General features: G+C 40.4%; 1 protein-coding gene and 1 long non-coding RNA gene across 17 annotated transcripts in view; one reads left to right on the forward strand and one right to left on the reverse strand.

The window, feature by feature from the left end:
• Window positions 1-27,794, reverse strand: part of NAV2 (neuron navigator 2) — a 517,389-nt gene that overhangs the window by 154,010 nt on the left and 335,585 nt on the right. For 13 of the 16 annotated variants that reach the window (XM_083452668.1, XM_083452670.1, XM_083452666.1 and 10 more), the window contains exons 2-3: window positions 21,805-21,922; window positions 12,380-12,432 (exon numbers count right to left, since the gene is read on the reverse strand). In XM_083452668.1, the coding sequence (XP_083308794.1) occupies window positions 12,380-12,432; window positions 21,805-21,922 (171 nt within the window). Of the gene's footprint in view, window positions 1-7,365; window positions 7,997-9,427; window positions 9,447-12,379; window positions 12,433-21,804; window positions 21,923-27,794 lie in introns of those variants that run through there. The other 3 variants (XM_083452660.1, XM_083452658.1, XM_083452659.1) reach the window with 2 other exon arrangements.
• Window positions 8,093-27,794, forward strand: part of LOC310681509 — a 32,566-nt gene continuing 12,864 nt past the window's right edge. Inside the window, exons 1-2 of the long non-coding RNA XR_014513362.1 lie at window positions 8,093-8,905; window positions 15,159-15,306. This is a non-coding gene — a long non-coding RNA (uncharacterized lncRNA). The remainder of the gene's footprint in view (window positions 8,906-15,158; window positions 15,307-27,794) is intronic.

Genomic DNA, 27,794 nt, shown 5'->3' on the forward strand with positions numbered 1-27,794 from the left:
CATGTTTCACCAATCCAACAAGAGGAACATGCTTGCAGTTGTAGATATTTGGCAGGAATACAACAAAGAACACCCCGAATATATATCCTACTGAAGATAAAGGAACCCAGAGAGATGCAGCCTTTGATGAATTGGGGAGATCATACTTTTAAAATGTGTGTGAAAGTGTTTGCCCCATGATACATATGAAAGATCTTAACATTAAAAAAAACCAAAACCCTAAACTTTAAACATCATTCAACTTGGCTGGAAGCCAAAATGAAGCACTAAAAATTCAGGTGGGTTATTTACTAAGGCAAGCATCTTGACAGTGCAGATATTTCTATTAAAAACAAAAGTATTGAGGTTAAAAGTTTACTGATGTTAAGTGGAATTTTAAATAAGGCCCACAAGACTCATTGTCCTCCTACATAATTCTATTTTGATGCCCCTTTATTAATACAACTTGAATGCTAGTTCCTGACGGCCACCAGCATGTTTCTTCCAGGAAATCTGTTTTGATTCATAACATTTGAGTGGAGCCCCAAAATATTTTACAAATCACAAAAGGGCAGGACTTCACTGAATGTTTGTTCCGTATCTTAGAGACAGGAAAAATACCATCTGTTGTGGCAGTTGTCATGGTATCATTTTCCTAGGAATACTTAACACGACAACTTCATGTAAATTATCCATGCTAGCAAGATAGGACGTGGAGAGAGAGAGAGAGAGACATACCATTGTCTCAAGCTACATCCAGCATTTCAGGTACAACAGTGAAAATGCAAAGTATATAAAAAGACTGCAATCATAACAGCAGCACTAAAGTGTAGGTGCCTGGAATATTAGTTTTCTTTGGACACCTTTACTTTTTACCAATAAAACCAACAAAAAGCATTAAACAGATCGTCCATTAGCAAGTTCTTTACCGATCACTTCTTAAAACATTGTTGATACAGCTTTTTTAAAACCTGAGTGCCACTTTAAGGTACAACAAAGAACACAACTCAGATTTGCTGAAACAAATACGCAATTTTACACCTGGGTAAAAGCTGGTCTGGCAAGCTCCTTTTGGACTGGATTCTACAGAGAAGGTGCCATTATGAAGTAGGGCAAATTCTCTGCTGCAACTTAATGGCAGCAACACTCAGGAAAAAGGCCTCTACAGTGAAAGGACTTCAAGCAGAACTGAAGTTCCTAACAACTTTGCAGGATTGTGAAGCCAAACCTTTCAACCTATGTGTGTTCTGTATGGTCCCTGTTCCTGATAAGGCTTACTTTCCAGACCCTTAATCATCTTGGTTGCCCTCCTCTGCACACATTCCAGCTTGTCAATATCCTTCCTAAATTGTGGTGCCCAGAATTGGACACAGTACTCCAGGTGTGGTCTGATCAAGGCAGAACTGAGTGGGACTATTACTTTCCTTTATCAGGACACTAAACTTCTATTGATGCAGCCTAGAATAACATTAGCTTTGTTTGCTGCTGCATCACACTATTGATTCATGTTAAGCTTGTCATTCCCCATCTTCTATTTGTGCAGCTGGTTATTCCTGCCCAAATGTAGAATCTTACATTTGTTCCTATCAAAATTCATTTTGATAGCTTTGGCCCAGTTCTCCAAACTGTACTCCAAACTGTACTCATGCAAGATTGTATCTACATCTAGGCAGCCTTAAAGAGTTGCTTGGCTGTGCAAAAAAGTCTCTGCAGGGATGCAGCTTGCACAGGTGTGGGAACCATTCTTGAACTTTTTGGACCAAGGGTTTGCCTTATTTACCCTTCTACAACACTCCACAGGCTGCATGACAGTTGCAGGTGTGGCCACCTCATACTCATGCATGCACACACACACACAACACAAACACACATAGGCAAGCAGCTCACCTGAGTGGGGAGGATTACTGCCCCTCCCTGCTCATCAAATTATTGGTCTGATAAATCTGTGACAGGTGTCTTGCATCACTATCAGGGTACTGAACTGGGCCGAGAGTTTAGATCAAAGTGCTGGTTGTGACCTATAAAACCTTTAACAACTCAATACCGCTATACCTCAAGGACCGCCCCTCCCCATATAAAGCGCCCCAGACTCTGCATTCATCATCCGAGGCCCTTCTTCACGTACCTCCTCCATGTGAAGTCTGGAGGATGGCAACACAAGAACGGGCTTTTTCTGCAGTGGCTCCCCATTTGTGGAATTCTCTCCCCAGGGAAGTTTGCCTGGCGCCATCATTATATATATATTTAAGTGCCAGGTGAAAACACTCCTCTTCATCCAGCCCTTTTAACCCACAGCCTTTTAAATGTATCTGTGGGAAGGGGAGGTTTTCTTGTTTTGTTGACTTTAATTATTTACTTGTGTTTTATCTTGTATTTTATTCTGTGAACTGCCCTGAGATCTTTTGATGAAGGGTGCTATATAAATTTAATTAAAAATAATAATAATAATAAAATAATAAATCCAACACCCCAGCACTATGTCTTTGTAAAACAACAACAACTACACATATTGTTGGAGGGGTGGCTGCAGGGGGGGGGGAATGCTTAGTGGGGTTGAATCAGGCCTCCAAACAGAGGACTAGTCACTCCTGCATCAAATGCTTTATTGTACAGTGGTACTTCGGGTTACATACGCTTCAGGTTACATACGCTTCAGGTTACACACTCCACTAACCCAGAAATAGTGCTTCAGGTTAAGAACTTTGCTTCAGGATAAGAACAGAAATTGTGCCCCGGCGGCGTGGCGGCAGCAGGAGGCCCCATTAGCTAAAGTGGTGCTTCAGGTTAAGAACAGTTTCAGGTTAAGAACAGACCTCCGGAACGAATTAAGTACTTAACCCGAGGTACCTTTATATGTGTAGGCAGTGCTTATGTGATGGAGGTTTTTCTGAGTCTCCTTAGTGACCTCCTGGCTGGCTCAAGCAAGTTTCAAGCAGTGGATTCTTTGCTCACCCTCTTAGCCATGTCATTGCAGCAGTTTGTAACTTCATGGTAAAGGAGTGTATTTTCATGTGTTGTATGTTTTTGGAGAAATGCAAATGTGGAAAGCAATCCTATAGTTACACAGCTATGGGCAGGGGTGTGGGGAGTGATGTGTGAATCAGCTCCCAGTTGGGAATGCCTATACCAGGGGTCAGCAACCTTTTTCAGCCGTGGGCCGCTCTACCGCCCCTCAGAACATGTGGGGGCCGGACTATATTTTTTTTTTGGGGGGGGGGATGAAGGAATTCCTATGCCCCACAAATAACCCAGAGATGCATTTTAAATAAAAGCACACATTCTACTGATTCCCGGACCGTCCGCAGGCCGGATTGAGAAGGCAATTGGCCTTAGGTTTCCTACCCCTGGCCTATACTTAAACCTTTCATTTCTTAAGTTTTCTGCCCTGGGCCAAGGCTGCACACTATCCAAAACAAACACAACAAAGTCTGTTGATTTGCCAAAATGAGATTCTGTGTTTTCTTTTACTCTTTGAATAAATCTGGCAGCCAGTTCTGATTTTCAACAGTCCTGCATCTCCTCCTCATTTTGAGGGCCACTTTATAGTACAGCAAAGAAAAAGAGGTAAAGATGAGCACTGGAACGCTCCCTTTCTAAACGCATGGACAGAATCAGCACCAGAGAATTCGGGGGGGGGGGGGGCAGATTGAAAAATGGCACAAATAGAACCATGTTGCTTTGAACCCCACCACACTATTAATCTGCATACTGCACAACTGTAAAGATGCACATCTGTAAACAGTTCAAAAAACCTCAAGATAAAGTGCAAGAACATGGTGTCTGCGTGGTATTATATTTCTTCTTAAGACTCTGCAACATTGTTTGAAGAGCTTTGCTATTTATTTGCATGAGCTCATATCCTGATTTGACCTAGAGGCTTGTCCATTGACTTCACTTGGTCTACTCTGAGCTCTACTCTACATCACTCCTAACTTGCAAAGCAAGCCACCAAATGCCAGCCAAAAAAGAAAGTTCTTATGCTCTTTAACATTCATATTGTAATGTGGATTAATCTTTGTGGGTATTTCTACACAGCACCTGGTGGTTTCCAGTCAGATGGGTGGCATATAAATGATGCTGATGCTGATGCTGAATAATGTCCACAGTTTTCCTTCTACCCATCATGTCTGTCTAGAGAAGCATAATGGCTGTATTAGCAAAAATGAAATAAGGTAAAGGTAAAGGTACCCCTGCCCGTACGGGCCAGTCTTGACAGACTCTAGGGTTGTGCGCCCATCTCACTCAAGAGGCCGGGGGCCAGCGCTGTCCGGAGACACTTCCGGGTCACGTGGCCAGCGTGACATCGCTACTCTGGCGAGCCAGAGCCGCACACGGAAACGCCGTTTACCTTCCCGCTAGTAAGCGGTCCCTATTTATCTACTTGCATCCGGGAGTGCTTTCGAACTGCTAGGTTGGCAGGCGCTGGGACCTAACGACGGGAGCGCACCCCGCCGTGGGGTTCGAACCGCCGACCTTTCAATCAGCAAGCCCTAGGCGCTGAGGCTTTTACCCACAGTGCCACCCGCGTCCCGCAAAAATGAAATACTTCATGGCAAATCTGGTATGTGGTAAGAACTGAGATGGTGAACCTCCAGATATTGTTAGACTATGGGAGGGATTCACCTAATGAATCCTTTTAGCCGAAGCCTTGTGCAAGGTCTTCCACTTGAACTTTCCCCCCGTCTTCTCCCCATGCACCCCCTGCAGGTGCATAGTTGGGGGTAAGGAAACCCCAAAACAGCATGCAAGGGGAACCCAGCCAGATGGGTGGGGTATAAATTATTATTATTATTATTATTATTATTATTATTATTATTATTATTGAAATCTTTCCAACTGACAAGCTGATGGAATGCTCAACATAGTGCAACATTGAATTTCACCCTCTGAGTCCCATTATTTCTGAAAATTGGCCAGGGTGGCTGCAGCTGAGGCAAGTTGAAGGCCAGCAGCATCTGGAAGACCACAGGTTCTCCAGACCTGGTGTAGTCTCGGTGAGCCAGCAGAATTGCCCTACCCTACATGTTTCTGAGTAGGACCCAGAAGCTGTCTGCAGACAAACACCGGCTCCCTCGGCCTATAGATGAGCACCGCAACCCCAGAGTCGTCCGCGATTGGACCTAACAGTCAGGGGGTACCTTTACCTTTTCCTTTACATGTTGCTGTTAGTCCATACAGTGAGGCTTCTCATCTATACAGTGAAGGAACCTGATATATGCAGGTTGAACTTAGCACCTGCTTTCTGACTAGCTTACAACACAAAACTAAAATTCTATCTCTGCGCACGCCAGAGCAGGCATACAATCATGCCTTCTTCCCCCAGCAAATGAATGGCTATCCCCAGATATGCTATTGTGCCCATGTCTAGCTTGCAGGCTTCCCACAGACATCTGGTTGGCCACCGTGAGAACTGGATGCTGGACTAATTGGTGGGCCATTGCCTTGATCCAACAGGCTCATCTTATACTCTTACATGTTTCAGTGGGTTTGTGCACAGGCCTTTACCCTCTTTAAAAAATGTTTTCTTTACTAACCAGTAAAGAGGAAGAAAGCTCAGAAAGGTGGACCAGTTACTGAGATCCATCCCAGCCAGATTTATTCCAGTTCATTTTGTGTTTATACACTCCACCCTGGGGAGAAGAGGCAATCTTTCTTCACTCCCTTTTGTGGCCACGCTTTTGCTGTCTGCCAGGATCCATTTCCCATATCTGTTTAAAGTAGAGAAACTATTGTCTCACAACAAATATAACTGATCTGTAGAAAACAAAACCTGAAAATAGAGACCGTGCATGTGCTTTTGTAAACGAGGAAAATATTTAATAAAAAGTATCCTTTAAAAAGGTAGAGAAACAATTTAAAAGTATATTTAAAATGAGAATGTCAGCATCTTACATTTCAAAAATGTGAGCTGGATTTATATGCAATACCAGAATCATCACTAGAAATGAATATGAAAAATACCAAACAGGAAATGGAAAAGTCTGGCTGAGTGTGCTGAAATCACTGGGCTCAGATCTTTCAGCTGGATACATGCATCCCATGTATGCTTTTCTTCCAATTCCCATCTGTGTCCATTCCACTACAACTTGGAAGAAGTCTCTGTCTCGGTTTTGATTTTTATACTCCCTGCTATGCATTTCTAAGATTTTGTACTAAAACAGCCCCACAGGATTTTGTTGGCCACACAACTGACAAACCTGCTGTGTTAGGAAGACAATGGAAACACACTCAGGCCTATACAAGAAAGTAGGAAAATTTGACTCTTTAGCTCATGGGTAGGCAAACTAAGGCCCGGGGGCCGGATCCGGCCCAATCGCCTTCTAAATCCAGCCTGCGGAAAGTCCAGGAATCAGCATGTTTTTACATGAGTAGAATGTGCCCTTTTATTTAAAATGCATCTCTGGGTTATTTGTGGGGCATAGGAATTCGTTCATTTCCCCCCCTTCAAAATATAGTCTGGCTTCCCACAAGGTCTGAGGGACAGTGGACTGGCCCCCTGCTGAAAAAGTTTGCTGACTCCTGCTTTAGCCCTTCACAAGCTATAGCACGTAGAATTATGGAGTTGAAAGGTAAAAGCAAAGTCTGAAGCTAAAACAGACAGGAACCTATAAACCGCCTTATGCTGTGTTAGACCATGGACCCTCAAGTCCGTAATTGTCTACTCTGAGTTGAAGAAGCTCTTCAAGATCTCAATACAGGTCTTTTCCCATCACCCACTGCCTGGTCCTTTCAACGGTTTGAGCCCAGGACACAGAGCACACAAAGCTTGTGCCCTGCCACTGAGTTGTCATAACAAATGTGAACCATTTGTGCAACCATGCAAGAGAGCCGCATGCCTCCCAAGGGGTTGCAAACACATTTCCCTCCCAGATCACAGGCGTTTACTGCAACACACACTAGTGTAACACTTGGAGCCAGTTCAGACTATTGTAGTTCATATCAACACAGGCCTTCAAACTGTGGTTTAATATCCTGGTTTGTTCTGAAGCTGGTAACCATCGTTTCCTGTTTTGAATGAAAGGGGGAACTATGGTTATTTAGAAGCTTCCTGGTTTTACTGCAGCTCATGTGAAGGGGGTCACAAGGGCAGGAAAACTGCTTATGCATATCTTGGTTTTGCAAGCTAAGATAGACTTGTCCAAATGCTTGATGTAGCTTGAATACCAAATAAAGTGTAAAGCAGTTCAAATTTAGAATGTAGCTCAGAAGGTTTGTGACATGCAGAGGAATCCTACACTTGTGTACTGTACATTACTGGTCTTCTAAGGAGCATTAGTTTGCATAGGATGGCAGCCTTGGATATATGTAAAATTCTGAACCATTTTAAATTTTTTACAAAACGTTCTAGAAAAATATGTAAAATAATCAATGCAGAAAGACCCTTACTGCAAAGTTGAGGAGATCTCTATTTCTCAGCACTGCAACAGAACAGGACAATGCTACTAAATTGTGGCCAAAAGTGTTAAAAGTAAATTGCAAAGTAGTAGTAGAATAAGAAGACTCCTTCCATTCAGAGGCTTTAGAAGTTTGGAAAGATAGAGAAAGGATATTATTTCTGCCTTCAATCGAATGCCAATTTCAGGTGTGAAAACCTCAGTAGTAGGTACTCTATAAATAGAGGCATATTTAAATAGTCAGAGCAGCCTGGGTGGAAGCAGCTGTATAAAGAGTTCTGCCATAAAATTAAATCCCTGTCAAGGTTCCCCCCTCACATTCTGATGTGGCACACAGAATTGCAGGCTGCCTCGCTGTATATTGTTTAACAGACTATAGAAATAATAGGGTTCTATTAATATAATCCAGAAACCAGAGCACACATTTGGAATTAGAAAAAGGCAATTTGGACTATGCAAGCATAAGCATTGTGGATCCGTCTACATTACAAAGAGCTGTAGCCTCCACATTTTTACTCGGGAAATGCTGTGTACAGGGATAACACTTTCCTTTCCACACAAACAATGGATGGAATTCAACATAGCACTAAGTGGGGTATGTGGGATGAAAGCATCCCAAATGCTAAGTGGACGGTTATAGCATTCCAATACAGTACTCTGTGATGTCATACACCTTCTGCCAGAGACAGTTATGGCAGTTGGTACAGTTATGGCAGTTATTAACGGTTTTTTTGAGCAGCTGAGAAGTAGGTCTGTTCTGTTGTGCTGCTGTCTGCTTCAGAGTTACCGTAGTCTGCAACAGTTTTTGTCTTAGATACCACTCTATGTAATATATATTAGTAACATAAGTAACACCTGCCTGTCTTGTATCTTTAAACCAACAAGTGCAAGTACACTGAGTAAAAGTTATTTGTTATTTGAACTTTAAAAGAGAGTTTCTTGTGTATTTTTTAGGGAGGGAAAAGGGAACTAATGAAAGGGTGAAACTACCCGGTCTCTTCCTTTGCATAGCTCTGTAAATGGGAACTAGAATCAAATTCCCACAGGGAATACCTATGAGGAACAAGGTCTGCTCTCACAATGGGACTTCCCTCACTTCCCTCCCCAATGGCCTTGTAGCTGTTCCGCAAATCTCCAGAGCAGATTTAAGAGGTGCAGAGAGAACAGGAGGAGGAAGGTCTCATTCTGTGAGTGGACCGCATTCCATGAATGCCACAATTTAGTGGAATCACATCTCTAAGGCTGTAGGAGTTGCTAGGAGACTCCTATTTCTCTTGCAGAGCTACAATTCCCAAGATTCTGGGAAGAGGGATTGATGATGAATATCGTAACTCTGTGGGGGTAACAGTACCCTTAACAAACTACACTTCCCAGTGTTCTTTGGTAGTTAAACCATGATTGTTTAAAGTGGTATGATATTGTTTCAAATGTATAGTGCAGATAGAGCCTTTTAAAACAGGGATTAAATCACAGATTTACGGTTCCCAGCACCCTCAACAAGCTACAGTTCTTGGATTCTCCATGAGGTGAAAGTGGTATAAGAGTGCTTTAAAATATGGCGTAAATGTGACTTCAGGCACTTAGCAGCAACTGTGTTATCTGAATTATGTTTGAAGCAGGTCTAGGTGTAACGCAGGTGGCTTATAAGGTATATTATTGTAATATTCAGAATGCTGCTTCTCCTTTCAAAGAATATATAGGTGTACTTTCGAAGAGTATTTTAACGTCCCTACTGTAGCTAAAGATGCTATGGCCATACTAAAAACTTGGAGCTCCTAAAGCAAGTCCCATTGAGTTAAATATGGCTTATTTCCAATTAAGTTTGCATAGGTTGCAATTTTACAACTGCTGCTTGGTTCAGAATACTACTGCCAGTCTCTTGGCAGGGGCTAGTTATTTGGAGTATGTGACTGGAGTATGTGACTCCACTGCTATTTAATCTGTGTTGGCTTTTGGTATGCTCAATTCAAAGTGATGGCTGTTACTTTTAATATTCTATATAGTTTCAGTCTGGGATATTTGAAAGACTACCTTCTCCCACATTACTCTCCCACCTGTGGAGACTATGCTCTCATCTTTCTCCTATCTGAGATATGTTTAGTGCATTCATTGGGACAGGGTTTCTTATATTTACAAACTGCTTTGAGAGGATATGCTGGGGTGAAAGGCAGCATATAAATATTTATATTAATAAATAAATATACATTTGCAAATATATATGAAGTAAATGACAAAGTTTTAAGTATATTGCCCAGGGTAATTGCCCAAAGCATATAATATGACATTAACTGAGGATGGTTTTTTCTGGGCAGGGGGCGGTTGGTTACTACAGCTATACTATTGCTAATGCTTCTAAATACATTCCTGTCTGGAATTTGCAGGGCAAAAAAAATGTCTCTGATGCTTTTGAACTTTTTGTTGCCCCCTCTGTGATTCCCCTGTAACAGTTTTCAAGGCCAACTAAACCCTTGGTGTTAGGAAGATGAATTTTATTCTCAATCTTAAAATTCTCCTGGGAGGGTTTCATTGTAATAGTTAGCACAGCTGGCTACATTCATTCAAACTGCCTCTTGAAGTCTATATGGTGTGATATTTCAGTAATCCTAAATTGAAATTAAATGAAACAAAAATGGGTGAGAATGTACAGCCACAGAGAAGCCAAAGGCACCCTCTCTATGAACATCTAGGCTCAGCTCTGCACAATTTAGATTCACCACTTTACCACAAGCACCACACAGTCACCACAGTTATTTCCTGTTCTTATTATAAGATAAATTTGTGGTTTCTTTGTAAAGGCTGCATTTCTTTCTGCCTGTCTGATATTACTGCTTGGATGCTCCACAGCTTCTTTCACTTTCCTCTGGCTAAATCTCTCTTTCCTATATTTTGGTTCAATTGTTCTGCTTTCTCCATCTTTCAGGCTGGCCTGATACAGAAGTAGTGTTAAACTATGTGCTCTAATGAACGTTCTGTCACCTTTAAAAGCAAGTTTTACATAATTTTCACTCTTGGTATAATTTGGCCTGTTTTATCACCTGTAACTCCTCAGAGTACTAAGGAGTAGCACAGGTCCTAAGCACAAGAAGGGGCACTGGGGAACAATTGTGTCAATGGCCTATCACATTTCACCATTCCAAGGTGACATTAGAACCTCAACAGATTATTTATTCACTTATTTACCACTTAAATGCCATTCCTGTCAAAAAAATTCCTAGGGTATTTAGGAATCCAACAGATTTCATATGTCTCCAGAGGTGGACTATCTTAATGGAGCCATAACTTAGTGGAGGAACTGCTATTGTTGACCAGGATTTTGTCTGACTATGACAATGGGATTATCTCACCTCCTCCTATCTCCACATCATCACATTCATATCAGATGAGTCAAAGACTAAGGGCAGGTGACAAAGTCCCATGATTGTCATGAGGGCCATGAAATCTTGAGCTGGATCATTAAAAGCAGTCGCAGTGTGAATGTTGTTGAAGTTCCCCAGGACAATGGTCCTGAAGTTCTTCAGCATCATGCCTGAGACCACCTCAACCAGCTTCACTTTCATAGGGTTAAGAATAACACCCAATGCTTTCTGGCTGGGTTAGCCTTTTAGAAATGGTACCTGCATCTTTTTCAAAACTTAATCATTATTATTTTTAAAAAACTTTCATTTTATTAGCAGAACTTAAAACCATCATAAAAACCATGAACCCCAAATTCCTAGCTCCATATATTGAACACATAGTTCATTTATTTGAAATAGTTTAAACCAGCCTTTATCAATACATGATAATAGGATGGGGTGCAATTACTTAAAAATCAAACATACAATCAGCGTGCACAAAGATAAAGGGACCAGACAAAATCATAACCAGATTGGCAGTAGCAGAAAAGTTAACAAACAACAACAAAACTGGTTAATTTATTTTATCATCATAAAAGCCCACTGGAATAAGATGCTGTTCAACCGGCACCTGAAACTACTCAAGAGATGGCACTGGAAACTACTCAGGATTGGCACCAGTCATATACCTGGGGGGCGGGCATTCCATAATCAGGGTGCCATTGCAGAGTAATCCTAGTCTCTGGTTGCCACATAACAGACGTCCTTTGGGTGCAGAACAACTTAACTTTAATGCCATTAACTAAAGACAGGGCCTTCCATTGAACATACAAGGGATAGAATAAAGCACTTTTTGAATCAGCCTTTAAGATAAAGGAGGTTATTAATGTTATGTTTTTGATGGCTCAGCCAGCTGTACCATGTCATATAGTAATGTGACTTTAGTTCATCAATGAAAACTTCCCAGCCCTGGGTGGAATTCAACATCACAGTATTACAAGCATTCCATTTGCATAAGGCTATAAGCTTGCCAGACAGAATGATTCCCCTTTCCCTCCCCCCATGTGCTGTTTTTTTTAGCTACCCCCCTCCCCGAGTCTACTTCAGAGGGAATAGGGGGTGCACACAGGGGAAGGAGAGGGGGGAAAGCTCCATTGTGCAAGCATATAGCATACGAAAAAAATATAACTTTTAAGCAAACGGTTCACATAACAAATATCAATGTAATAAGTGCATTACATTGATGTATATTAAATGTTTGCATACTTTCCCCATACTATTTTTAAATATTCTATAAAATGAATTAAAAACTCTACGTCCAATACACTTGCATTAATATTCTAAATTGTGCTGCTAAACAAGCCTATACAGTAGGGGTTGCAGCTAAGATTCAATCACAATGTGTGAATAACAAGTTAATAAACAGAAGATGCAATTATTGTAATTAAATTAATGATTTCCATGTGATCTGATTTGATATATTGTATGGCTGTGCAACAAAGCAATATTGGATGATTGATTAAATGTTAAATATGCCATCATGTCTGCAGCTAAATCCCAAACAGGTTTCTTCAGAAGTAAGTCCCACTGAGCTCAAAGAAACTCACTTCCTCTTAAGTACGCCTAGAGGAAAACACAGTGAAGACAAAACACATTTAATTTTTCACTTACCATTTGAGATCTATTCTTTGGACAGCCATTGATGTCTTCGATTTTCTCATTTGCTAAAAATGAACAGACAGAATTATTTCAAAACAAAACCTATTGTAAAGACACCTGGTGCAGTTATTCCCAGAGCACTTGTTGCAACTAAATCAAACAGCCTAGAGCTATGGTTGCCCAATCAAAACAAATGTGTGAAACACCCAGAGCCATCCGGTGAAATTCTTCTTCTGAGCTATTCCTCTAGAGACAGCTGGAGAAGGTCACCACCATTTCAAAAAGAGACAACTGGGCTGACAGCAATTCTTAAAGTGATGGGTAATCTTTGCCAGACCGATTGTTTCAAATCTGGAAGCCACATCACTCTTTGTGCATGAGTGCATGGCTGGTTTGCTTAATAAGCCATGCAGATGTACAAGTCAGATGTAAATAAATTGCATTTTAAAAAAATTCTCATTTACTTTACAAGCAGTGGGTGAAGTCTATTGTTGATGACACATTTCCAAGATCTAGCAACTAACCTGAACCTATAAAGTATAAATGCACATGGTGCAAATATATTCCAGTACTGTGCAATTTAATCCAGAGGTGTTGATGATACTCAGTATTCTGATTCACAGGATTCCACAATTCCTTGACTCAATCATCTTTCTCTCCCAATTCTTTCAAAGTATTTTGTGCCATCATAGTTGTTGGGAAAGTGGCAGCAAATAATCTGAATTAAAGGCAGTTGGGAGGCCAAGACTCTGAGGCCTACCCAGTTGATCCTATGAATTGTCATAAGGAACTGAAAGGCTGTGGGCTGGTAACTGAAGGGGTGTTAACTTAACATGTTAAGATAAATCAGGATTGCTCCCACTGGCTACACCCCAGATGCTGATGTCCACCTGTACATGCCTCCAGGTGGCTACATATCTGATTTTAGTGAGAAAGTGGCCTTGCATATGTGTGGCATATGGCTCCTCCATAACTCTGGCCTGTGCAGCCAATCTTGTTCACCAGAAAGTTGTAACCCCTGGCATGTTGTACATGCAGAAGGGCCCTCTTCCATTGCTGCCAGATGTGCAACCACTGAGAGCCCAGAGAACACGCTGGCATCAGGAGGTGTGGCCAGTGGGCACACTCACATGAACATCCAGTGACTCAACTCACAAGTTTCACACAAGCCATTAGTGACAAAACATTGGCTTCATTCACACATCATAGTAAGCCGCAGTCTAAGAAAAACTATGGTTTACCACAGTGTGATGTGCACACTGGTCAATCATGGCCACTTTGCTCCTCTCCGGAGACAGCTCAAAAACAAACTGTGGAGTGGCTGGCTTACTGTTCTGTGTGAACCAGCACTTGAGGCTTGTTTCTCTTGAAGTCAAAGTTTGTTCTTGGCTTCGTGTTGTGTGGGTTCACACGTAATGGTAAGCCAAACACTGTATTATTTGTTTCCTGGCTCTGGTCAGGGTAGTCCAAAGCAAGCATGATTCGGCACCATGCACCAGCACTCCACTCATTTGTGGTAAGCCACAGGTTATTTCTAGCCATGGCTTACTGTTACAAGGAAAGAGGGCAGTAGGTTAGGCAATGGCTTCAAAGTGGGAGAGAAAGCAGAAAAAGAAATAGTAAGAGTGGTAGACAATTATTTTAATATTCCAGATTGCTCAAGAGATATATCTTGCTCAAACAACTTCATCTAAACGAGGTATCTTCAACCTTTTCAGACCCAGGACCCACATTTAACCCAACCATGAATTTGGGACCCATTTCTCAATCTTTTACCATATAGATGTATGGTGGTAGCCTTCTGTGACCCACCTTGCACCAGGGTACATGATCCACCAGTTGAAGACCAGTGATTTACACTATAGGTATAGGTTTGGATTTTAACTGCATTCTTTCAGACACAAGTACAGCATATTATCCAGTAGAACACCCTAGTCCCCTACTTTTAGGGCAAAAAAAAACTATCAGTTTAAGCAGCATAGTATACAGATATTAAACAGATCTCTATGCATCAGCTCTCTAGCATAACAAGAACAAAATAATTGCATGGCAGAAATATCTACATTCGCAAACAATATTTCTGTTTTCTCCCACTATACTACATGCTACACATACATAAATATGGCAACTGGGTGAAAACATGCCTTAACAAAAATAATGGCCTTTTTAAGTACTCATTCCATACATTCTCAGAAGATGAATTATGGCTTCTTTCTTCTTCATGTCAAAAGAGCAAACTAAATGGCTTAACTCCACATTAAAGCAGACTGTGGATTGGCCTAACTTTTGCTTCTTGTACACTGAGCGTATCAAAAACTGGAAGGCAGCCTAAAAGAATGCTTTTCTTCAACTCTTTGGTGACAGGCACATTCCAAGACTACTTAGCTTCTACATGGAGACACAGAGTATTAAATGTATATGGCAACATCTCCTCTATGCTATAAGCGACAGCAAAGTATTCCTGAAATAGCTTTGCTGGGCAGCTGCTGGTTTCTCCAAACTTATATATAGAAATGAAAAGTCACCAGCAAACAAAATCCCTTACATCTGCCAGCAGCATTTTGCAGACCTTCTGTAGGTATGATGAACTTGGTCCTGCTTTTGCATAGATCATCCCATATTCAGGACTAGATAAGTACATGTAGGAGGGTGTCTATCCATAGTCAGCAGAAAGTTTTATCAGACTGCCATGCTCTCCACTTCCCTCCAAGCATAAAATACAACCATATGCCATGAAAGGAGGGGCTTTCAAACACTAATGTCGTGTTCAATCTGTTTCTTTCCCATGTAGGGGGTGGAATCCAAAGGAGTGAGAGGATGGAGTACGAGTAGTGAAAGCACTAAGACCAGCCAGTCAAAACCATGGCTCTCCTCTCACAAAAAGAAAGGGGGGGGGGACATGAGCTGTGCAATGTAGGACCTGGAAACTCACACAAGAGGTACTGCTGCATATGAGCCATGATTAATGCTCCCCTGCTGGTCTCAGCAAAGCTTGATGATAACACATGCTGATGGCTTTGAGATGCGGTAGCAGCTGAAAGCTGTCTTTTGGGTGTTCACAATTCAAAATGATAATCACACTAATAGGGAGTGTTATGGTCTTTTTAAAAAATGCTCATTCCAGTGAATTTCTTCCAAAATTATTATGACTCTGGCAAGTCCTGGAAGTGTCTGTGTGTGCACATACGCACGCACGCGCACACACACTTGCATAAACTGCCTATTGACTTGGGAGATGTACGGTAACTTGAGCAAGAGATTTGTCATGCTGTTCTGATCCATCTACACAGTTCTTATATTCTTCTGGAGGTCATTTTGCTTCTTTATAAAGTGCCCTCATTCATAAAGAGCTGCATTATAGGTTCCATTTACATTAAAAGTAAATTTGCTTTATAATTTTTTCTTATTTTCCCCCAATATGCAGTCTGTATGAAAGTGGATCTTTACTGTACTGATTAAAAATCCACTTCAAGTTTTCCACAAGCTCTAGTATATCAGAATCTGGAGATGTTCCAATCCAGGTTTTATTGTGGACTGAGTCTTCCATTGCCTATTAACAACATTCATTTACAGAAGAGCTAAAATATGACTTTAGGGTCATGTGTGGAAAAGTTCTATGTGGTGATTTTGACTGGTATGAAGTGCAACAGTACTAAGGATGTTGGTGAGCATGGAGCATACAGTAGTGAGTCAATAGCAGTCTTCTCAAAATCTTGGAAAATATGAAGACATACTGGAAGTTTATGTTCGTGCTGCCCCTGCCAGTTTAATCCTCACACGTCTCTAGTCATTGTAGAATTGTCCAAGAAAAACAACACAGTTCTGATTGTCTTTTTTAAAAGAATAACAATACTAGAGACAGGGTAACACCCCCTCCTCCCCAAGAAACTTGAACAAGAAGTGAGCTGTTCACTCTTCTTTCCATTCATCACAAAACTGGCAGCAAACAAGTACATTTTCCCTCTTCAGATTGCCTTAAAACAATGGATTAAGTATTGCGAAGTACCTTCGCCAGGACTCCTGAAGAAATTCCAGACAAACCAGGTTTGTCTGTAGCAAGAAAATTCCAGACAAACCATGTTTGTAGCAAGAAAAAAGGCAACACACACAAACACACACACCACCACCACTAAGTAACCCAATGTATTTTAGGTCATGTTCATATATACAGGTGGGGGCTATGTTCTGGGCCCCGACATGCATAAGTGAAATTGCATAAAGAAGGGAGCAGCCTCTAAGAAGCCTCTAAATGCCTATTTCACCCTGCTCTCCAGCTCTCTCCTCCACTATCTCTCCAATCCAGACCAAAATATCTAGAGCTCTGGGGTTATCTTTCTGGATGAGTTGTGATGTTGTAGCTTCCATTTCATTAGCTATACTGAAACTGTGATCACAATCACTATAGGTGCATATTATCACCTCAGATGTGACAATGATATTCACTTTGACTACAGCTAGTATATGGGATACAAATGACTACAATTTTTTAGTGTCAAATTGAGAGATTAAAATAGGAGCAGGTGTGCTTAAAAGATGAGTTTTCTTTTTCATGGAAATGGGTGGTGGTGGAATCTTACGTATTAACAATTAAGTGTTCTTAAACAACTGAACCCAAATGTATTAAAGCAATGGGAAGAGGAAATGGAAAAAGAGAATCAAGTCTTGAAAATATACAACTTTCTTTCCTGTCTTTATTGTATTTTTCATGGGTAAAAACTATTGGTCTGCATGGAAGGCAAGATTTGGTTTGCATTCTGTTTTGGAAAATGGGTCAGTTCACAAACACCTCAGACAGCTTTGAGTACCACTTGCTTTGCCTTGGGTCTGAAGCCTTGCTTTAGAAAATCAAAGGTTTCAGATGTATATGCATTGACTAACATGAAGAAATACACAGGGGAAACCTTTTTACTTTCTTTTCAGAAGTAGGTGAACGTTTCAGGAACAGGAACACTTTCTGAGTTCATGAGGCTGCCAAATTGCATATAAATATATGTAGGGGGGTTTTTGGTGTTGAAATTTACAGTTTGAGGGTTTGTTTTTAAAGTGAAACTTATAACAGAAAAGTTATAAGAAGAATTAGATGGAATTTGCAGACATAGCAACCCCTTCTGAAGGGATGAAGCCTGCTAAATTTCAGGCAAAAGGGTTTTTATGCAAAAGTCTTGGGGAAGTGGATTTTCATACCTAACCCATATGTGATTCTGGGGGCACTTTTTATGAAAATGGCATACATAGCACAGGTAACACTAGGTTAGTAACTTCCAAAATTTCAGAAAGATAGGTGCAGGGGTTATGGAATTATGATGAATGAAAACCCATGCAAAGCTGTGCTTTTGCTTTATGTTCATTTAACAGTAAGTGGTAAATTCCTTCCACATTCTATCCTGTTCTGCTGGGACTGGGGCCCTTGGGGATACATGGTAATGAATACCAGAGCCTCTTCCATTCCAGGTCCGGATAGGTGGAAGGCAAAGCAAATCAGGACCCTGGGCAGCTCCTGGTAGGCCCTGCTAGTTGAGTTCGGGAACTGATGCATTGGTTGAAACAGAGTCCTCTGCAGGCAGTGCAATATTCTTGTTGAAGTTAGGAAACAAGAATTGTACACCGTGTTCAAAGTTTAGTCACACCATAGATTTGTATAACAGCAGGTAATGGTAAAGGACCCTTGGACGGTTAAGTCCAGTCAAATTCGATTATTAGGTTCACTTTCAGGCTGAGGGAGCAGACAGATTTCCCAGGTCACGTGGCCAGTGCACAGAACACTGTGATGAGTGCCAGAGTGCACGGAAATGCCGTTTACCTTCCCACCTCAGCAGTCCCTATTTATCTCCTGTGCTGCTTTGCCTTCAAACTGCTAGGTTGGCGGGAGCTGGGACAAAGCAATGGGAGCTTACGCTGCTGCACGGATTCGAACTGTTGACCTTAGCAGTTTTATTTTTAGTTCCTTTCCTAATTATCACTAACCTGGGATTCACCTTTTTCACAGCTGCCACAGCTGGGTTGTCATCTTCATCAAGCTATGCACTATGAGCCCAAAGTCTCATTCTTGGTCAGTCACCATCAGTTTAGACTCCAATAACCTATTTGTGAAGTTAGGATTCCCCCACCCCCAGTATGCATCACTTTAATCTTGCCTGCATTGAATTACAGCTGCCATTTTAATGCTCGTTCATTTAGTATGACAAGAACATTTGGTGTTCCTCATAACCCCATTTTTGGGGTTCTGGCGGCTTCACTGATCATCCCTAACTCTAGATCATTTAGGAGGAAGTTAAAAACCAGAAAATGCTGCTGAGACTGCTGAGATTCTCATTTTAAAGTCTTCTTTTGACAATGTGTATCTGTCTTTTTGTGTGTGCTTCAATTTTGGGGTTAACTTTTGAAATTGGATTAGGAATGTGTAAATTAATCAGATATTAATATATTAAAAAGTTGTTGGTGAAAAGAACAGACTAGCTAAAGCACAATGGATGTTGATGAAATTGCATATATGTCACCCATGTCCAGGGAATTTGAGAGAAAAGAAGTGAATGAGGTCAAAGATGGACCACCCCTGAAGCCTCTCGCTAGTGAAGACCCACTATGTCTCTTTTAGTGCTTTTGGCAGAAAATGTCAAATGTCAAAGTTCTTCTCTTGTTCATTCTAATTTGTGCTAATGGACTTCTTGAGTGTTCAGCTCACTGCTATTTCATCCATGTGGGCGACAAGACCATATGGATGGATCACTAAAGGAAATAATTAACTTGACAAACTGGCAAAAGTGGAAGAAGAGCAGGAAACACTCCAATGCTGAGAGCTGTAGTACATCCCTAGTTTCTGCAGATCGCAACCTGAGCTGATGATGCCAGCAACATATGGAGCTTTTATCACTACAGTACCGAGAAAATAAAAATACCCAGCTTATTCAGTTGCAATAATCTTCAAGGTTAACGAGGCCCATGCTATTTAACAAACAAGTGAGAGCTGGTTTATGCAACCAAGTACATCATTTGATTTCTCTAGAGTTGCTCACTGTGCTCCTCATATAGGCAGACTGGAAGCTGCATGTATGAACTGAGGCTCAAAAACAACACAGTATGCTGAGTGCATAGCAAGCAGTTATGTGTCTTGCTTTTCTTAAATTAATTACAGCTGCAGAGAATCCCTGATTGTTATCAATATCACAGCATCCACAGAGAGGAGTTTTATCTCTCCCCAGTTCCCCAAGAAAATCTACTCTCGACAGCTATGGGTTGTAGTAAAAAGTTTTATTTATTTCATTAAAATTATATACCACTTGATTGTTTAAAAAACCCCTCAAAGTGGTTTGCAGAAAGAATAAAACAACGAAATTATCAATAAAAACTGTTAAAAGTAACAATTTTAAACCTTCAAAAATATTAACAATCAATAATGAGCCAAAAAAAACTGATTAAAACATGTCAATATTCTGTATGTCTGCATAAAAAAGGTAAAGGTACAGACCCTTGACAGTTAAGTCCAGTCGCGAACGACTCTGGGGTTGTGGCACTCATCTCGCTTTACTGGCCAAGGGAGCTGACATTTGTCCGCAGACAGTTTTTCTGGGTCATGTGGCCAGCATGACTAAGCCACTTCTGGCGAAACCAGAGCAGTGCGTGGGAACACCATTTACCTTCCCACCGGAGCAGTACCTATTTATCTACTTGCACTTTGACGTGCTTTTGAACTGCTAGGTTGGCAGGAGCAGGGAATGAAGAACAGGAGTTCACCCGTCATGGGGATTCAAACCGCCGACCTTCTGATTGGCAAGCCCAAGGCTCAGTGGTTTACACCACAGCGCCACCCATGTCCCAAGTCTGCATAGACTTGCTTAAATAAAAATGCTGTTGGCAGACACTGGTGTGTCTTCCTGGCGTCAACAGACAGGGAGTTCCAAAGGTTTGGTGCTGCCATGCTAAAAGGCTGATTTCTTACAAATACAGAATGAGTATTATGTGGTACCTGTAACATTCCAGATCTGCAGATCAGAGTGGTTGAGTCGGAAAATATCTTGCAGGTAAACTAGTCCCAAACTGTTAAGTAGTTTAAATACTAGTATTAGCACCTTGAACTTGACCTAGTGATTAATTAGCAAACAGTGCAGATTTCTGAGTGCAGGAATTACATGCTGACAAGATCTCACTCCTGTCAACAGCTGTGCTGCAGCATTCTGCACTAACACCAGTTTTTGGGTCAAATGCAAGGGAAGCCCAACATAGAGAGCACTGTGGTGATCCATTACGTAGTTCCCATCACTGTTAATAAGAACTACTTCTTCATCTTTTACTAAAACTCATAGCTGGACAGGGGGGATTTCTTGGGGGGGGGGGCAGAAAGGGAGACAAAGGATAAACTTCCACTCCCTGCATGCTGCAATCTCAAAACCAAACAAACAATCAGCACTGCTGCAATTAATTTTTTTAAAAAAAGAACCATAGTATCAAGTATAACAGCTACTTTGGCCCTGACTCTATGAAGAAAAAACTTTGTATTTGAAGTGATATGAAATTTCTATCTTATTCTGTGATTGAAGGTGTCATTACCAAGTGATGTACCTGAATTTGTGAACCAGAACTTAAGAGTGCAATCCTATGCATGTCTGCTCAGTTGTGCCACTGAATTCAATGGGACATCTCCAGGCAACTGTATAGGATTGTAACATTAGAAACTTACAGTATTTTCAAGGATCTGCTAGTTATTGCACTTAGATCTCTGCTTTGATTCATATAACCTCTCAGATTTAAGTTTATTTTTTGTAAAACTGAAATAATAATAATAATAGTAATAATAATAATAATAATAATAATAATTTAATTTATGAATTGCTTCTTATGAAGCATCTCAAAGCAATTTTACAATCCAGAACAGAAATGTTAAGAATTCTGTGCATAAACACTACCATCTAATACCCACTTCTGAAGCCAAAACTACAGCAGACAGCTAGCTAACTCATCAATTATTTCAATATTAATCAAAAAGAAAAGAGGAAATAATAAAAAATTGAATGCTCACTAGCAGTTATTTAAAAATCCAGTGTGACTATTATAAAGTTTGTCATCAGCTTCTTTTTGGCTTTAGTTGTGTACATGATCTACTGCTTTGACAGATCTTGTCAACAACAAATAATTACCACAAACTATTCCCATGATTTTTTTAAAAAATCCAACTAATAATTACAGCATGCATGCCCATAGCACTATCTATATCTATATGATTTTAGAAAGATTTTTTTCCAGATAATTCTTATCATGAACACTATATCTGACTTTCTAAGCTATTGTACTATGATTTTATGTGTGCACTGCCTTTAAAGGGCTGTTTTGGCCCTGCAAAGCAGCACAAAAATATTTCATTAAACATATTTGCTTTTTCACAGAAAAAATGCTCCTGATGAGACAACTGTGGATGTGATATAACAAAAGGCAAACTTACTTACCTACTACCTGGATTATTTCAGCCAGTAAAACTCCATCAGTCACATCTTGTTGCAGATCTTTTATCAAACGTTTATGACCAGATTTTGCTAGATAGTGATTGGCCCAGTCTGTATAAATCTGTAAAAAGCAGAGAGGGGATTAAAAGATACGTATTAATCACAGTGTCTAATTGGCTTTTTAAACCAGAATTTTATCAAGCAAACTAACTAAAGCCAACCACCAAGGTTTGCAATCCCTGGACTATAACGTTTCTCTTCTTTTTCCCTGAGCTGATTGAAACAAAGTTAGCAACATTAAAATTCAAGGCATTGTGCTAATCAAGTATTCAGCTTATTATAGCAGGTCTTTCTTGTATAGAGAAATTTGACATCAGAGCTGGAGGAAACTAAAGAAAGCTTCTAAACATGCTAAAGCCTGAATGGGTTATCAGACATGGAACTAAACAGTCTGCAAGAGAGACTGGGCTGAATTTCTCTATTTATGCTAAAGAATTCAATGTCCTAGTACCGAAAAAGCTGAAGCATATTTTTTGGCAGCAAACGTTAGACATTTTTACATTAAAAAAAAATTCTGTAAATGATCCACAGTATTTTTAAATCAGTTGGGTTTATTTAAATTGCTAAAGTCTTTTTGGATGCAGATAGCAAGAAACCTAAATGATATTGCTATTCACTTTACATGTGAAACATTCTCCTTACACATTACCAGCTCACAGTTCCAAAGCTGGTATCCCAAATTAGATTTGTGAAACATATATCCCATTCATCCTAAAATATCCTCATATATCTATAGATATCTTCACTGGTAACGCCTAATATTGTTTCTAAAGGATTTATATATTAATCCTGAATATACTTTGCAATTTTTCTATGTAAGGACTTCAGAAAGAAATTGGAAAAGTTCCTATTTTGATAACATTCATATCCAAGTTATATTCCATTTTTTAAAAAATACCCTATGTATTAAAGATATAGCCATTTTTCAAATGGCTGACAGTACTGCGCTAATTGGTGATATAACCTGAATAACCTTTGTAATTCTATCCTACACATAAAATATAAGACATTTGCTTGCATTATTTTTAAGAATGCAAAAGCACATATAGACCAGAGATGAGATATCTGATTGTTGCAGAGTTGTATTGCATGTTGCAAAAACACTCTTAGGGAACAAGCTCTTTTAGTCAAGAAAGAATATTGTGTTTAAACACAATTCTTCAAAGAAAAAGTCAGCCGTCTTCACACCCCAGAAAGAACCATGTGGCAGGGGGCAGACTGTGGTTATATGGAACCCTGAGTGTTGCAAAATTTGGTGCCCCCCAATATTTCTTATTTTCATGCCCTCCTTCCTCTCGCCTTCCATTCTGCACCCCCTTGTCTTGGCACCCTGGGGGGGGGGGACCACCAGCACCACCCTAAATCCAGTGTTGCATGGATATACTGGCAACTAACTGCATGTAATGGTAAAATGTGCTTTGGAACATTTAAAATGACATCGAATAATTCATTGGAAAATGCTGTCCAAATAACAGTAAATTCATCAGATCTAGGCAGACGGGATGAATGATGTTTAGCAGGTCATTTCATTTTGTCACTGCTATGATTTTCATATTTTTAATCAAAGCCGCCCCCGCCCCCTTCATGAAACCCATCCTCTTGTCATATCACTTTTACATCACTCTTGGAAACCTAGTTCTTTAATGCACTGGAAAGATTAACGAAACACAATACCAAAAAAACTGCTATTAATAAAGCAGTTGATAGAATTACAATGAACAACTTTTTTATTTAGTTACAAACTCAGATGGACACAGAATGCTCAGCATATTAGCCAAAAAGAAAATAGTTTAGATATGAACTGATACAGTCTAGAAAAGGATAGGGATAAAGCTACATCTTGACACATTTGAAAATGAGAATTGTTATTAATATCATCCATTTGCTGAAGACAAAATTATTCGACCATATGCATATTTGAATCTAATAGAATTATTTGTAGTGGAAGGAAGAGATGTTGCCTGTGTTTTTGCTTTACAGCACAATTCTATGAATGCTAAATTACCAAGGGCGTAGCTCATTTTAAGCAACACCTTACTTTACATGAATTGCAAGGTCTTCTTGCACACATTAAACTACGGTAATTATGGAAGCATTGCAGAATACAGGCAAGAGATTGCTTGAGTTTGCAGCTTCCTCCAGTTTTGCAAGACCCTAGGAATTTCACTAATCCAGCCCTAGCTTAGTTATTGCAGAAGATAGCATAATGTGATGCCCAGTATTTCCTCATTGTCCATTGATAAACCAGTCAAAATCTGCATTGCAATTGACAAGTTCAAATGGCTGAAAAGATCAACAAATAGATAGACACAGTGACAGAACTGGGAAGATTATGCTTATTACTGTTTATAACAATAACAATCTATGTATCAATTTTTAACAAGACATTAAGGAACTGAATCTAGGCAAAAATTCTGCAACATTGCACAAAGTTCTGAAAAAGTGTTATAATGAATCAAACCATAAGTTCATCAACCCTGGAACTGTCCACTCATGACAAGCAGTGCAGTCCAAAGTCTCAAGTCCAGACTTTCTCCAGTTCTTCTACCAGAGATTCTTTTAACTGGATATGCAAGAAATTAAAATTGTTTCTGAAGGCAAAGCAAGTGCCTTGCCAGCAAGGGACAAGCAAGATTTGAGAGTGGCAGTTTCCACCTCTAGCTTAATCTTCCCATAGTTTCTGTCTACCACTTCAAGTGCTTTCCTCCATCCCAGTCAAGCTTTCAGGTAGGGCTGTAGCTTATTGATAGAGCATCTGTGTTTGCTGTTCCATGCTTTCCAGATTCAATCCCTGGAATTTCTAGGTAAGGCTAGCATAGACTCCTGTCTGAAATCCTGGAGAGCTAGATGTTGCTGAACTATAACTCCCATCACACCAAGCAAGCATGGCCAAGGAATGATAGGAGTTGTAATTCAACAACATATGGATAGCCAAAGGTACCCTGCACCTGCTGTAGACTAGTGGTCTGGCTCAGCAAAAGGCACCTTTCAATGTTTCCCTTGTTCCTCAGATAATGAAAGTGACTTAGGCTGGCGGGGGTGGGAGGGTAGGGATGGAGAAGCACTTGGGGAGAGGAGCTGTAATTGGCAAGAAAGGACAATATGCTCCAATTCTGGCTGTTCAGAATTGAACCCCGTGCCTCTCATTCTGCATGATTGCTGCCATCCAATATGGACCTTCTGTTCCCTGTAGATTTTTTTCAAATGATGCTAAAAACATGTATTCATGGATTTAAAAAAACTGGTATTAAATCACAGCAGTTGCCTCTAACACATAAATGATGAAAGAGCTATATGTGAAAAAGAGTTCCACGCACACCCTTTTCATACTCTGAGTTGCCAGGTCAATATTGTTTTTCCAAATATAACCCAGAATTTTTCAGTTCACTGCTGAAAGACTAAAGACAGAGCAATCAAAGTCCTGACAGATGACCTCATAAAGTCAATATAAACAGGACACTGCCTGTAAGAAAACAAGAGTAAGACCTAGGGAAACAACTATATTCTAAAATTCGGAAGCTTAAAGGCACAAGTTGGGGGAAATATGTAAGGGTGGCTGTCAAACATGTGGCCTTGTCAAATGCTTTGAGTGTCACACACCCACAACTTTTGGAGGGCCCAGAACAATGAACTGGTTATGACAGGTGAACTGGATTTATTCAGTAGACAAAAGACTCTTCTATCATGTGCACAAAAGTTCCCATGGAAATTTTGTTAAAAACTAAGCACATTTATTTACCCTTAGTTTCATCAAGCTGACAAACTCATTAATCAAGCGCTGAGCTGAACTTCATTTTCTTAAAAGCTTAAAAGAGTGACATGATAAATGAGGAAGAGGCCCGCTCAGGAAATATGCTTTACTTGACGGGAGAAGGGGTGGGGTGGGGAAAGAATCCTATCAAACCATGATTTCACGTGAGTAAATCTCCGCTGGGATCCTAGTCACTGGGACTTTTCATTTTAGAGAAAAGGTGAGTAAGAGGCAGGGTGACAGAAATGTATAAAATAATACAGGTAAGGAAGCAGGGGATAGATAGAAGCTTTTCTCCGTCTTTCTAGAACTTGTGGACATTCAGGGAAGCTAAATGTTGGAAGACTCAGAGCAGACACAAGAAAGTAGAGTGCATGGTTATATGGTTTCTGCTTCTATGAGAGGTAATGATGGCCGCCAGTGTGGGTAGCTTTAAAAGAGGATTAGACAAACTCATGGACGATAAAGCTATGAATTGCTACAAGTCATGATGGCTATGCTCTAACTCCAGTTTCAGGTCATTATGCACCTGAATACCTGCTGCTGGAAAGCACAGGAGGGGAGAGTTCTCAGGTCCTGCTTGCAAACTTGTCACAGACATCTAGTTGGCCACTGTGAGAACAGGATGCTGAACTAGACAGGCCTTTGGTCTCATCCAGCAAGCTATTCTTTTGTCTTTGTTCATACAGATGAGGGCTGGGTTATAAATATTTTTAATTAAAAAAATTAATCAAGAACAAATAAGAATGGTTTATACACACATAGGTGCAGAGAAAATGTGCATTTGGAAGCTCCCTTGGAAATTTTTATTTGTCACACACAACTACTTTCTGTAATGAAATGCCTGCATTCCTGACTTTGCTTCTCATTGCCAGTTACTAACAATGAAATGCATTTTCTTCTGCTGTCCCTCTGAACATTTTCCTTTGAAGAGATGTGTGTGAATCAGACACTCATGAGTATGACTCAAGGAGATACCACAGTAACAGCTGAGCACTGTATTTTTGATAGCAAATACCATAATTAGAACTGACTAAAGAGTGTGCTCCGCTCCTTGATGGCTGACAAGGTTAGTCATAGAAAAAAAGCCCCGCAAAAGAAAAGAAAAGCATGTGTTAAAATGCAGTGCCTCTCATGGTGCTATCTAAAACCACAAGGGACTGTTGAGATTCACACTATGCTTAAACTTAGCATCAGCACTCTGAGGTGATCCTCACAGGAACATTCACATTTCCTGCTTGTCACAATCCCAAGTGCAGAATAAAGTGTAAAACACAGCCCTGGTCAAAACTTAATTTACCTAAAGGGCAATTTTAAATTGGGAGTGAGAGAAGATGCCTCTGCCTTAAACTCCCACTCCCTGTTGCCATCAAATTCTGAAGATACAAGATGCCACGCTTGTCTCAACTCTTTTCACTCTCAGTTGGTGCTAAATAATCCTCAAGGGGCTGAACTTGGCTTAGGAACTTCCAGTTACTTGACTCCTATTTTAAAGTATTGTCAACTGGTACTTTTGCTTTTGAATACCTTGCTGCTGAATCATATTTTAACGTCAATGTTCTCTCAGCTGGCCTCTTAGTTGAGTAATGTAGTGTTTAAAGTGTTGGATTAGGACGTGGTATGCCAGTGTTGGATGGTATATCAAATTCTCACACAGGCATGATGGAGTTCATTGAGTGATCTTGGGCCAATCACTGCCTTGCAGCCTAACCTGCTTCACAGGGTTGCTGTGAAGAAAAACAGGAAGGGGAGAGGTGGGAATTCTGTTCTTTTGAGTGTGTTTGTTCTACTTGAGAGAAGGACACCTTCTGTGAGGGAAAGTTGTCTTCTCCTGTGCTAGGACCACAATCCAGGATTCCTCTTAAGCCCCTGCCAGAGCTTCTTCCCCTTTCACAAAGAGAAGAAGTCATCTGGGCAATGAAGGAATGGGCCCCTTCTTCTGAAATGCCATTAGGAGACTTTCTCCATGCTAAGTGTCCTCTCCCACTTGAGCAAACAAGACAACCGCTGAGGAATGATGGAATAACAATATAACAAGTAACTGTGCTACAATTTTTTGATTAGTTCTTAATTTTTAACATTTATTTAAACTTACTTAACTAATACGCTTTTAATTAAACTTGAGGGGGGAAGCCAAGTGACAGTATTGTCAAGCTTCAAAAAATGATATAGGCTTGCATAA

The sequence above is a fragment of the Podarcis tiliguerta genome (genome assembly GCF_965153285.1).
Source record: "Podarcis tiliguerta genome assembly, chromosome: 1".
NCBI classification, from domain to species: domain Eukaryota; kingdom Metazoa; phylum Chordata; class Lepidosauria; order Squamata; family Lacertidae; genus Podarcis; species Podarcis tiliguerta.